Here is a 14,268-nt window from a genome sequence, read left to right on the forward strand (position 1 = left end):
TCATGTTCTCTATGCGAAAGCCACCACTTTTTTCTCAGAACAAAGCAATCAACATCTCCCGCTACAATCAGTTGTCTTCCTCCCCGATAAAGTGTTGGCCAAACCTACTGATATTGGCAGGTCTGCCAACATTAGTCTAATATATATTTGGGGGGGTTAAGACAACATTGATCACATGCTCCAATGTTCTTGGCTGATGAAATTCTGGCCCAAAACATTCAATATGGACTTCTTATGCTGGACCACACATGCGCCATTTATAGCCAGTGAAAATTAAAAAAATGCAGCATGCGCTCGTGTCTGCAATAGAAGTCTCTTCCTGCACCTGTCTACAATACAAACAAGCGCTTGCAGCCATTCACACCTGCAATTTGTGGACGTGACTGGCCCAATTTTCCATATAGTCGTTGAACCCAACCTCAGGGAATGAATTACTCCTGCATTGCCCAATGCAAGGAATCAATCACTGGCCAAGAGGTTGTATTCTGACCCGCTGACACAAAAGTGATACAATTGTCTATGGTAGACTACAGAATAATACAAAAAATGTCTTGTTCCCCCCGAGGCTTCGCTAGTAAAGTCTATGGCAATCAGTTAAAAACAAGAGACATAAACCTTGATTCATCATGGTGTTTTCACTACAGTTGTAAAGTTTAAAACACCTAGAAAGGTTGCAAAATTTTTGCATTTTCTGGCATTTTTATGCCACTTCCATCCAGCTCCACAAACGGTGGGTAGCGAAACGGGGTGGAAGTAAAAAAAAAAAAAAACAAACAAACAAAACACAAAAACACCCGGCCAGATAGATAATTTACATTACTGAGGTTGCAAAAAAAAAAAAAAAAAAAAATTGCGCAAGAAATGAATGCCAGCCCCCGGGTTGAGTAACATTTGTGGCAGACACACCAAGGTATTTGTAAGATGCAATTATTTCACTAAGGTGCATCACTCATTAATTTACTAAGAACACCAATCAAAAATACTTTGTACGGCAGTTTTCCATCCATTTTAACTGTTAAGAAAAACAAGGTGGTAAGAGTCAATGGATTTAAAAAAAAAAAAAAAAAAAAAGGTTCGGTTTACCATATTTTCAGTTTTTAAAAAGTGATAATATACAAGAATAGCAGTCTGCTTCTCACAAATGTAAAAAGTGAAATGGATGTGTGCAGGTAGAATATATGAACCGAATATTACATGTCTAAAAGAGCCGTAAATAAGGGCAACCCAGCGTCACTAGTAGGAATGAAATCAAAGATCATCAAGGCTCTTTACAGAACTTCTCAAAGATTAAGGGTTCATGCAGGCTGAAACAATGTTGGACATGTTACTAAACCAGAAAAAAATTATTATTCACAGTTGTGGCCAAAAGTATTGACACCCCTGCAATTCTGTCAGATAATACTCAGTTTCTTCCTGAAAATGATTGCAAACACAAATTCTTTGGTATTATCTTTATTTAATTTGTCTTAAATGAAAAAACACAAAAGAGAATGAAGCAAAAAGCAAAACATTGATGATTTCACACAAAACTCCAAAAATGGGCCAGACAAAAGTATTGGCACCCTCAGCCTAATACTTGGTTGCACAACCTTTAGCCAAAATAACTGCGACCAACCGCTTCCGGTAACCATCAATGAGTTTCTTACAATGCTCTGCTGGAATTTTAGACCATTCTTCTTTGGCAAACTGCTCCAGGTCCCTGATATTTGAAGGGTGCCTTCTCCAAACTGCCATTTTTAGATCTCTCCACAGGTGTTCTATGGGATTCAGGTCTGGACTCATTGCTGGCCACCTTAGAAGTCGCCAGTGCTTTCTCTCAAACCATTTTCTAGTGCTTTTTGAAGTGTGTTTTGGGTCATTGTCCTACTGGAAGACCCATGACCTCTGAGGGAGACCCAGCTTTCTCACACTGGGCCCTACATTATGCTGCAAAATTTGTTGGTAGTCTTCAGACTTCATAATGTCATGCACACGGCCAAGCAGTCCAGTGCCAGAGGCAGCAAAGCAACCCCAAAACATCAGGGAACCTCTGCCATGTTTGACTGTAGGGACCGTGTTTTTTTTCTTTGAATGCCTCTTTTTTTCTCCTGTAAACTCTATGTTGATGCCTTTGCCCAAAAAGCTCTACTTTTGTCTCATCTGACCAGAGAACATTCTTCCAAAACGTTTTAGGCTTTTTCAGGTAAGTTTTGGCAAACTCCAGCCTGGCTTTTTTATGTCTCGGGGTAAGAAGTGGGGTCTTCCTGGGTCTCCTACCATACAGTCCCTTTTCATTCAGACGCCGACATAGTACGGGTTGACACTGTTGTACCCTCGGACTGCAGGGCAGCTTGAACTTGTTTGGATGTTAGTCGAGGTTCTTTATCCAACATCCGCACAATCTTGCGTTGAAATCTCTTGTCAATTTTTCTTTTCCGTCCACATCTAGGGAGGTTAGCCACAGTGCCATGGGCTTTAAACTTCTTGATGACACTGCGCACGGTAGACACAGGAACATTCAGGTCTTTGGAGATGGACTTGTAGCCTTGAGATTGCTCATGCTTCCTCACAATTCGGTTTCTCAAGTCCTCAGACAGTTCTTTGGACTTCTTTCTTTTCTCCATGCTCAATGTGGTGGACACAAGGACACAGGTTGAGTCAACTTTAATCCATGTCAACTGGCTGCAAGTGTGATTTAGTTATTGCCAACACCTGTTAGGTGCCACAGGTAAGTTACAGGTGCTGTTAATTACACAAATTAGAGAAGCATCACATGATTTTTCGAACAGTGCCAATACTTTTGTCCACCCTCTTTTTTATGTTTGGTGTGGAATTATATCCAATTTGGCTTTAGGACAATTCTTTGTGTTTTTTCATTTAAGACAAATTAAATGAAGATAATAACAAAGAATTTGTGTTTGCAATCATTTTCAGGAAGACACTGAGTATTATCTGACAAAATTGCAGGGGTGTCAATACTTTTGGCCACAACTGTATATAGCACCATTAATTGAAAATTAACTACAGTACAAGTTAGCGTGCATGCAAATTAGGAGCATGTTCACACTGACCATAAAACAGACAAAAGCCAAGACAAACAGAATGAACAAAGACCCTACTGTAAGCAAAATCAACAGTGCATATCAATAACATATGGTAGTTAGGAAACGCAGTTTTTGATTTATAAAAAAAAAAAAATGCATCAAAGCCATAGCACTAGCACCAAGGTTTATCTAAAGTTCGGGATGCTCCTAACCTCGGTGTTTCCTAAGTACCCAATGTTGCTTTTACTTTCAGCAGTACAGTATTTGTTCATTTTGTTTGTCTTTTCTTTTGTCTGTTTAGTGGTAGGTGTGAACATACTCCTATTTTGCATGCACCCTTTAATCTGAAAAAAAATGAACTGAGTACGCTTCAGGTTTCTGCATTTAGTGCAGGTAAGGGTGCGGCCTCCCTTCCTTTGAGCTGGATACTACATTTAAAAAGCTACTCATTAGCTGTGTGTCCATGTCTGGAACCCGGCCCCGCTCAGTCCTTATTCACATGGGATGTCTCTATGACGCATGGTAAGGTTTTAATACGAGAGGTTAGCACCATCCCAAACTTGGGTACAAACATTAGACATATACACAGCCCCATAGAATATTGGCCAGAGTGCAGGCCGACAAAACATCAGAACGCACTCAGAATAATTTCGGTCTATGGGCCCGTGCACCTGTACAATTTATTCCTCAGATCAATCTGTCCAGGATGCTCAATTTGTATCTGTAAATCGGAACATACTCAGCCATGCAAGTCAATGGGTCCGATTTTCACGGACTGACAATAGAGAAGATGGAGACATTTTCTTTCTCCACATCCAAGAAAATCAGATCCGAGTGTGTTCAGCATAATCAGCCTGATTTTCTCAGATGAGAGAATGCAAGACATTTGTGTGTTGTCTTCTTCCCCCTTCCCTCACCTTAGACCTTTACAGAGTTTAGCTGTAATATGATCCCTCAGTGATTTGCCATTTTGACAGTGAAGGATTATTGCAGAAGACAGGAAGAGAAAAAGCATCTTTATTTTAACTACTGACTTCCTGGCTTTCGAAGAAAGTCTGTAGTCTCTATGTGACTACATATGTCTGAATCTTTACAACATGTAGAGATTCTTCAGTGTCGAGAGCAGGTGGTTATGTGACAGAAAATAAGCCATTTGCCTACATCTGGCCACAATCCAAATAGACGTGCTCAGCCTTGCGTAATTCACTTGTATTGAATGAGCCCGAGAGCAAGTCTAGTCGGCATGTGACCTCCCGAATCCTGAACATAGAAATTTGGTAAAAGTGAATCCTAAATTAAATTATCTATTAACATTTGTTGTAAAAATTGCTTGTGTCATGTAAAAAGTACAACTTGAGCAACCTGGAATATGGAGAGGGAATAAAGAATTTTAACAATTTCATCCCAAGTATATACAAACATATGACTATTAGTGATGAGCGAGTACACTCGTTGCTCGAGTGGTCTCCGAGTATTTTGGCGTTCTCGGAGATTCAGTTTTCGTGGTCTCAGATGCATGATTTGTGACTGCTAGACAGCCTGAATACATGTGTGGAATGCCTGTTTGTTAGGGAATCCCCCCACATGTATTCAGCCTGTCTACAAGTCACAAATCATGCAGCTGAGACTATGAAAACTAGATCTCCGAGCACGCCAAAATACTCGGAGGACACCCGAGCAATGATGCTACTCGCCCATCACTAATGACTGTAGATTTGGAGATTTTTTTTGTGCTACCAGAATACCACTTTAGCACATCATACATTTCATAACAGTTAGGTGAGAAGTGAGAAGATGCAGAATATTGGTATTCACCAAGAAAGGTCATAAACGAAAACAAAGCTTTATTAAAGGGGGGGAAAAAAAAAGAAAACATAACAGTGCCTAAATCTTTATTTTTTCATAACCTACATTGTTTTTTTTTTTTTCAAATTAGACATTTTTAAATTTTTACATTGTATGTCACAAAAAAAAATTAAATTACCAATACTTTACAGTTATGCTTGATTCCAGTCTTAATGGAAGAAATAGGACAAAAGTGAAAAACCCTCAAGATGTTTCTATTTCATGTAAATACAGTTGCACAGATTCAAGTGAACGTCCTGCAGCTGTCAGTGTGAAAAGGTTCACAACGCAAATTGCTGAAGAGCGGGAGGCAGAACGGATAGGTAGCACTTTTCGCTCAGCTGTCGCTACAAACACCTGAAAACCAAACGATGATCATCGTAATGCAATACAGTGGCCGTCTGCAAAGAAACAAAATGCAGGCTCTGCATTGTATTAGGGCTTAAAATGCACATTAAAATATATGACAAGGAAGAAAATAAAAAATGATCACAAGCTGAAAATAATGTTTAAATTAAAACTTTTGCCGATGACAAAAGCGATTTTCTTCGAAATTACTGCATTCAGTAAACTCTTGGGAGTGTAAGCAAAAAAAAAAAAAAAAAAAAGCATGTCATCCCCTTACCGAAGGAGAATGTATACCCAGATTTCCCCTCTTGCTTATGAAGAAGCCATTTCAACCATAAAAAGAGCACTTTTGCAACAGCGAAATATTAATTAGGGTATAGAACTTAGTGTTGCAATTATAGGGGGGGGGCGCACATACATAATACTATATATTTTTGAAGCTACAACTTTGTGAAGCACTGCCCTCCCCTGTATAAAAACAAACTTTGAACCATTTCGGGGGGAAAATCGACCAAGAGTCAATCCAGTTTAGCAAAACGTCTCCTCGGTAAACTCTGCAGGAGTGGAGGGGGACGAAAAATAAAATATACCGTACATATAAGAAATCTGGAAATGGTTTGTGCACAGGTCACCATTTGTAGTGTGTGAAAGTGTTATGTACACCAGACACGCTCCTGGACGATGTGTCACGACTGGCACAACCTAAACACTTAACTATCTCGGTGATTGCTGCTTATTTATTAACATTAAGGAGTGAGGAAAAACAAAAAAAGTGAAAAATTCACGTGGTAACAAGGATGATAAACCAATATTTAATACACCGTTATTATTGGTTCTGAGTATCTGTGTGGTTCGTCAGGTTCATTTTTTGCAGGATAAAAAAAAAAAAAAAAAAAGAACAGGATTCAGACTTTCTGGATCTACTAGAGGGTTATGCAATCACAAGATACAAAACGGTTAATGGTGGTGAAGATGAATAATGAAATAGATGAGGGTTTTACTTTCAAGATAAGACTCTAGCAATCTCCCTTTTTGCAGTGAATAGGCAAAGTCAGTTCAACACACCCAGTTAGAAGAAAAGAAAAAAAAAAAAAAAAAAGAAAAAAAATTAGATGAAAAAAATGCAAACCACAACATTTAGTTTATCTACATCCAGCTTAACAGCAACATTTATAATATATCAACAATAATTTTTTAGCATTTTTTTTTCGTAGGGTACCTTTTTTTTTTTTTTTTTTTTTTAAATGTTCTGATTATTTACAACTGTACAAGCAAAGCACACACTTCCAAGTGCACATATTTAATACAGTATTGACTATTTGCATTTACATTTCAACAAATTTGGAAAAAAAAAAAATTAAAGGAAAAAAAAAAAAAAAAAAAAAGAAAGAAAAAGATCAAATGTTCGAGATCCTGAAGGTATATTACAAAACTGTTGCTAGTTCCTGTACAACAGTGTTATTACTCAGGTCAGTCATTACAGAGGTACACACTGAAACCAAGTAATTTTTTTTTTTTTTTTGTATATCACTCAAGCTAACCCAGGAGGGGTCAGACTTAATTAAATCTAAGCTGTCTTATACAAAAGTTAAGGCAAAGTCATTTTCAAGTTTAAATAAAATTCAAGTCTTTAAATATTGGATGGAAATATTAAAAAAAAAAAAAAATAAAAAAAAAAAATAAAGGAAAATAAGCGGTTTAATTCATCTTACTGCCTGAGCTCTATCTTGCAAGCTCTTCTGGCAGCAATTAAGAAAAAGGAGCAGTTAGGGGGGAGAAAAAAAAAAAAAAAAAAGGAAAACACACGCCTGGAATAAACTGTACCCTACAGCGTAAACTTCACTGCTCTGAATACTTTTTAAACTTTACATATGTCAAAACTAAAATAATTTAGATTCTTCTTTATTAGAAACGTGCTAAATTTAGTGCATCCTTGTCCTTCAAAAAGTATTTGTACAACCTGCAATAGACTTTTATTCCCAAGGTGGTTATGACATCTCCCACGGTTGTATATAGATATATATTTGTGTATATATATATATATATATATATATATATATATATATATATATATATATATATATATATATATATATATATATATATATATATGTAAGTAGATATATAGAAAACAAAACTTCTAGTACATCATTCACCACCCTTGTTATTTTCATCAAAAAACGGAAAAAAAGTTCATGGCAACTGGGAGATGTCATTAAGTAGTTACCCCTGATGCAGCATGGCAATAAAGGGTTTGTGGGGCAAAAAAAGAAATAATAATAAAAAAAAAATTATATATAAAAAAGGAGCAATATAAATTGCAAAGGTTAAAGGGCAAATGAAAACCTACATGGAGCAGAGATATAAAGCAGTAGGTGCTTGAACTCTGTTCTCTCATTTCTTAAGAACAATGTGCTTTGAAACATCTGACTACGTAACTTTGTGTTCTGTAAATGTGTAGCTGGATAAGCATTAGTATCGCGGTTAAACAATCAAAAATCTGCATCTACGGAAACCTAAACGTGTAAAAGGAAAAAGGTATATTAAAAAAAAAAAAAAAAGGATTTCAGTCGCCATTTCTTTTTGGTAGCACTTGATGCTAATTCTAAAAAAGGGCAAAAATAAGGTATGTCCGCTACACAGACAAAAGACAAAAATGAGGGAGAAGAGAAAAAAAAAAAATCACTTGAACGTCAATATCCAATGTCGAGTGGTACATACTGGCATTACTTGATCAAAGGTTAAGAACATATATAAACGTCGTCTCACAAGTGTCTGTAACTACACAGCCTTATCCAGCGACTCATTCAGTAATACATGGGTGTGGCGTGACAGCTAATGTGTGATGTGTAGGTCTCCCTTTGGCCTTCATCCCTTCTACTGAGGAGATTTTAGTGGGCTTCCAGGCTCCTTATTTACACGTTTCCCAATAGCCAGAGGAGGTGGAGGTGATCTACGCCCTGATAGTCTCCTCTGGTCTTTGGGCCGCCCTGGGTTTGATTTTGCAGGAGGGGTGTCTCTGGCTTTTTCTACCGATGTGTCATTCACCTTCCTTTCTTCTTTGACACAAACAGTAGAGTTTTGCTTCTGTTCTTTCGAGGGCTGTAATGTTGGCCCGTCCTTGCTTGTTCTCTGGCAAATCTCTGCGTAACTTGGCTTTCTTAATTCCTAGTGAAGGGTATATATATATGGAAAAAAAAAAAAAAAAAGAATACAATCAAGTATTGAAGATAATAGATGGGGAACTAGATATAAGTAGCGTGCCCCCACTGCATTTAATCATAGCAGGTTTAGTACTCACTGTAGCAGCTCCGTTGACCTGAATGGATTTACTAGCGGTACTGAGAGTGTTGGAAATCCTTTCGAAAGTTGGAGACTCCCTCTGCTGAACGTCAACTATTTTAGATTCACTGAAAACGGGATAAGTAAAAAAGAAAAAACACAAATAAATAAAATATCAAAACCCCTAAACCCTCTAATACACACCAAAGCCAGTATTGGTATAAATATGGTCAACGCAGATGAGATTTTATGTGTTTTTACTTTTGTTTTTCATAATAAAATAAGGTTATTTTTGTGTCGCTCATATTGGCACCCACGGATTTCTAATTTTTACATCAATATAACCACATAAAGCCTAACCCAGTAAGATTCTGCCAGTGTGGCAAAGTGTAAGGCTCTGGGCTGACCGAGTGAAAATATATGGCGCTCACGTGGCATCACTGCACCACCCGTGCTGCAGCCTACCCGTGTTTGGCCACTGCTGCTAGACAACAGTGGTTACAGAGATCGTAACTTTGACGGGGTAAGATGTCCCATGACAAAAAATGTGCCAGTAAGTGCGCTGTAAACTAGGCAACAAGTAATATATGGAAAAAAAAAAATTATCAGGAGAGGTCGGATTTTCACAAATCGTAAACTGGAAAGTTGCTTTTTCTTCACAAATATCTTCCAATGTGAAGATGAAGTAATGCCACCCCGCCTACAGCTTCACTGTATTTAGAATGCCAAAATGTCTGTAATTTTTCAGAAAATTTATACACAATTTACTCAATATAAGTTATAACAACTTACTCTGGAGAATGTGATGGGGAGGGAGGACTCTGGTAGGTCACTGGCAGAACTGTAGGGATTGGCAGCAATGGTTCCCGTGGGATTCCAGAGGGGACAGTATTTGTACTTGCATCCACATTAATATTCTGAAGAAAGAAAGAAAAATTAAAAAAAAAAAAAAAGCATAACTTATAAGTCCATAAAGTAAATGTCCAATACTTGAGTTTTAAACATAGTGGAGGTAAAAAAAAAATACATAAAAAAGAAACCATAAATGAACTACAAAACTAAAGTAAAGCTCATACACACACAACTGTTCACAGTCCTACATGATGTCAGTCATAAAGGAGATTTCTCATCAGTAATGGCCCTAAGGCCACTGTGTCAGCCTGGAATCCCATTATTTTCAACTTCACAGCAGATGTACAGAAGACAGACTAAAGATTGTCATACACTCTAAAGGACTTGTGCAAAGATTGGAAGTACCCACGAACCACTTGATAGGGGTTAATTTCTGATCACTGGGACCTACAGGCCCGGCGTGCGAACCTCTACTCCATTCATTCTCAATGGGACATGCTCTTGGCGGTCTCAGGCACACCTACTGAGAATGACTGGAGGCGCGCATATACTCCAATTTTCCATTTTTTTTTTTTTAAGTAAAAGCAGCCCCAGACTGATGGCCTCTCTCAATATCGAACAACAAAACCACTCAGAAGGGTCTCTAGTGTCCACAAAATGCTGAAGCAGCACGACTTTCAAAGAAAAATCTGGCCCAAACTTTCAGGTTGTTGTCTCCTTGCATGCAGACCCCACAGAACGCTCAATACATTTCTTTCCCGCCAGAGAATGTGAACACATCACACCCCCTTCATGCACTCCACATAATTTAGTAACATCAAGGTTGATGAAACATGTACAGTTGTGCTCAAAAGTTTACATACCCCGGCAGAAGTTTTGCTTTCTTGTCCTTTATTTCAGAGAATATGAATAATAATTTTCTCTCCACTCATGGCTAGAGGTTGGGTGACAACCCAAACATCCAAATGACCCTGATCAAAAGTTTACATACCTCATTTCTTAATACTGTGTATTGCCCCCTCTAACATTAATGACAGCTTGAAGTCTATTTTCTCAGATGGTAAAGCTGCCCACTCTTCTTGGCAAAAACAGGATTTTTTGGGTTGCTTACCGTAAAATCTGTTTCTCGGAGCCTTCATTGGGGGACACAGAGACCATGGGTGTATGCTGCTGCCACTAGGAGGCTGACACTATGCACAAAAAAAGGTTAGCTCCTCCTCCGCAGTGTACACCCCACCGACCGGCAGGAAGTTCCTCAGTTAGTGAGAAAGCAGTAGGAGAAGTAACAGAATAGATTGAAAACAGAACAACTCAACTGTAACAAACCGACAAACATAAGAACAGGAGTTGTAGAACATGGGAGGGTGCTGTGTCCCCCAATGAAGGCTCCGAGAAACAGATCCTGTTTTCTCGTTCGCCTTATTGGGGGACACAGAGACCATGGGACGTCCCAAAGCAGTCCCTGGGGTGGGAAACAAACTTCCATCAGGCCAGTGGACTCGCCACCGCAGCCTGCAGAATCCTTCTACCTAGGCTGGCGTCCGCCGAAGCGTAGGTGTGGACCCTGTAGAATTTCACAAAGGTGTGAACCGATGACCACGTTGCAGCCTTGCAAAGCTGCAGCGCGGAAGCTCTGTGGCGCACCGCCCAGGAGGCACCCACCGCTCGGGTAGAGTGCGCTCTGATCCCTGGAGGGGCCACTCGATGCTTGACCCGGTATGCCTCCAAAATTGCCGATCTGATCCAGCGCGCAATAGTGGCCTTTGAGGCTGGGTGATGAACAGAGAGTCTGACTTCCTCAAGGAAGTCGTCCGGGCTAGATAGACTCTCAATGCCCTGACTAGGTCCAGCTTGTTCAAAGACCGCTCCCGAGGGTGAGCTGGGCTCGGGCAGAAGGATGGAAGAACAATGTCCTTATTGAGGTGAAACGAAGATACCACCTTCGGAAGAAAAGAGGGCGGAGGCCGCAGAACTACCTTGTCCTGATGAAGGACCAAAAAAGGAGAGCGGCAAGAAAGTACCGCTGATTCCGACACGCGCCGGATGGAGGTAATGGCCACCAGAAAGGCCACTTTCCAAGAAAGAAGGGAAAGGGAAACGTCCCTGAGAGGTTCAAAAGGAGGACCCTGCAGAACCTGAAGAACCAAATTAAGATCCCAAGGATCCACGGGAGCTCGGTACGGAGGAACCGTGTGAGCCACACCCTGGAGGAAGGTTTTGACCTGGGGCCGGGAGGCCAGCGTTTTCTGAAATAAAATGGACAGTGCCGAAACTTGACCCTTCAAGGAACTGAGAGCAAGCCCCGCATCCAGCCCTGCCTGAAGAAACGCCAGAATAGAAGGGAGCGAAAAAACCAAGGGCGCGAAAAAACCAAGGGCGCGATGTCATTGGCCTCACACCAGGAGAAATAGGCTTTCCAAGTACGGTAATAGATCTTCGAAGAAGGCGGCTTTCTGGCGCGGATCATGGTATGAATTACCCGATCAGAGAATCCTGCCCGTCTCAAAACCTCGGTCTCAACAGCCACGCCGTTAAATTGAGCGACCGAGAATTGGGGTGGCAAATCGGGCCTTGAGACAGCAGATCTGCCCGTCGGGAAGCTTCCAGGGGGCGTCCGCGAGAAGGTTGACAATGTCTGCGAATCAAGACCTTCTGGGCCAATTCGGGGCGATGAGGATGACTGGAATCCCCTCTGCTGTGATTTTCTTCAACAACTTGGGAAGAAGAGGCAGAGGAGGGAACAGGTAAGGGAGCACGAACTGTGACCAAGGGACGGCCAGAGCATCGGCGCCCACTGCCAGAGGGTCCCGAGACCTGGACACGAATTGTGGGACTTTCCTGTTGAGGCGAGATGCCATGAGGTCTACATCCGGGGTTCCCCACAGACGGCAGAGCAGATGAAACACCTCCGGATGTAGGGACCATTCCCCTGCCGCGAGACCCTCGCGGCTGAAGAAATCGGCGGCCCAGTTGTCCACGCCGGGAATGTGAACCGCGGAAATCGTTGGAACAAAGGTCTCTGCCCATTGAAGAATTCTGGACACTTCCGCCAGGGCTGAGACACTCCGTGTCCCCCCTTGGCGGTTGATATACGCCACCGCTGTGGCATTGTCTGTCTGAATCCTGACAGGCAGGCCCTTGAGGCGCCTTTCCCAGTGGACGAGAGCTAGATGGATCGCCCGTATCTCTAGTACATTGATCTGCAGAGCTGATTCCTGAGTCGACCATCGACCCGGAACAGTGTGATTGCAGAACACTGCACCCCAGCCGATGAGGCTGGCGTCCGTAGTGACAATCTGCCAGTGAACGGGAAGAGAAGACCACCCCAAGAGAATGAGGGGAGACGTCAACCACCAGTTGAGAGACCGCCTGATCCGGCAGGAAAGGCGAACCGGACGATCCAGAAACAGAGCCGACCTGTTCCACCTGGACAAAATGGCCTGCTGGAGTGGCCTGGCGTGAAATTGGGCAAAGGGAACTGCCTCTATCGCCGCCACCATCTTCCCCAGGACCCTCATGGCTGTCCTGAGTGATGGAAATCGTGTGATCTGTAATGATCGCACGCCCTGCTGCAGGGAAAGAATCTTGTCTTGTGGGAGAAATACCCTTGACCGACGAGTGTCGAACAGAAGGCCCAGGAACACAAGGCGTTGAGTAGGGACCAGACAGGACTTTTCCCGGTTGACGATCCACCCAAAACTGGACAGGGTGTCTAGAACGATCGCCACACTTAGGCGGGCTTGTTGAAAGGAGGGGGCCTTGATCAGGATATCGTCGAGGTACGGAAAAAGAACGAGACCTCTGATCCTCAACAGGGCCATCAACGCCGCCATAATCTTCGTGAAGACTCTGGGAGCGGTGGCGAGCCCGAAAGGAAGAACGACGAACTGGTAATGTCCGTGAAGAATCGCAAACCGCAGGAACTTCTGATGTCTGGGAAATATGGGCACATGTAGATAGGCATCTTGGATGTCTATGGAACCCATGAATTCCTGCTCCTCCATGGAAGCAATTACCGAGCGAACTGACTCCATCCGGAAGTGGCGAAGGCGAACTCTCTTGTTGAGTAACTTGAGATCCAAGATGGGTCAAACGGTCCCGTCCTTTTTCGGCACCACAAACAGGTTTGAATAAAACCCTGTGAAGCGTTCCGATTCGGGAACGGGCACAATCACCCCGGAACTGAGGAGAGGCGATGGCCGAACCGAACCCCGGGACCAAGGCCGGATCCCTCGGCGGACGGGATTGTAAGAAACGATCCCGTGGAAGAGAAATGAACTCTATTTTGTATCCTGTTGATACAACCTCTCTGACCCAAGCGTTCTCTACTGAGGCGAGCCAGACGTCGCTGAAGAAGAGAAGTCGACCTCCCAATTGGAAGGGACCCACGGGAGACCGATGGTAGTCATGCGGACGTAGACCGTCCAGATGAAGATCTGGACGGTCTTCCCTGGGAAGAGTGGGACCGCCAGGACGGAGTGGGCCTGAAGGAAACCTTCTTTCTTTCCTGACGTGCCTGTGGCCTTTGCTGGTTGGAAGGGTTTTCCGCCGTATTGAAACGGCGGAAAGTCCGAAAGGGACGAAACTGACGCCTTGGAGGAGGTCTGCGAGGCTTGGAGGGGAGAAGAGAACTCGTACCTCCGGTAGCGTCCTTAATAATCTGATCCAATTGTGATCCGAAGAGACGCACTCCCTGAAAAGGCAGATTGGTCAGAGACTTTTTAGAGGACAAGTCCGCCTGCCAGGCCTTGAGCCAAATTGTACGTCGGATTGCCACGATGTTACTTGACGCCTGAACTGCGCAAGATGCGGCATCCAAGGAGGCAGAAAGCAGATAATCCCCCGCATAGGAAATCTGATTGGCGAGATCGGCCAAATGCTCTGGTCGTGCCTTATCCAGAATGCCCTGCCGAAGGTC

General features: G+C 42.4%; 1 protein-coding gene across 4 annotated transcripts in view; it reads right to left on the minus strand.

Annotated features, from left to right (window-relative positions):
* Positions 1-4,898: 4,898 nt before the first annotated feature.
* The window catches only part of LARP4B (La ribonucleoprotein 4B), an 87,877-nt gene continuing 78,507 nt past the window's right edge, over positions 4,899-14,268 (minus strand). For all 4 annotated transcript variants that reach the window (XM_073581635.1, XM_073581632.1, XM_073581633.1 and 1 more), the window contains 3 exons: positions 9,291-9,415; positions 8,518-8,626; positions 4,899-8,384 (listed from right to left, as the gene is read on the minus strand). In XM_073581635.1, coding sequence (XP_073437736.1) covers positions 8,094-8,384; positions 8,518-8,626; positions 9,291-9,415 — 525 coding nt within the window. In that variant the 3' untranslated portion in view covers positions 4,899-8,093. The remainder of the gene's footprint in view (positions 8,385-8,517; positions 8,627-9,290; positions 9,416-14,268) is intronic.

The sequence above is a fragment of the Dendrobates tinctorius genome, unplaced genomic scaffold (assembly GCF_039654945.1).
Source record: "Dendrobates tinctorius isolate UK_male_01 unplaced genomic scaffold, ASM3965494v1 ptg000070l, whole genome shotgun sequence".
Lineage (NCBI taxonomy): Eukaryota > Metazoa > Chordata > Amphibia > Anura > Dendrobatidae > Dendrobates > Dendrobates tinctorius.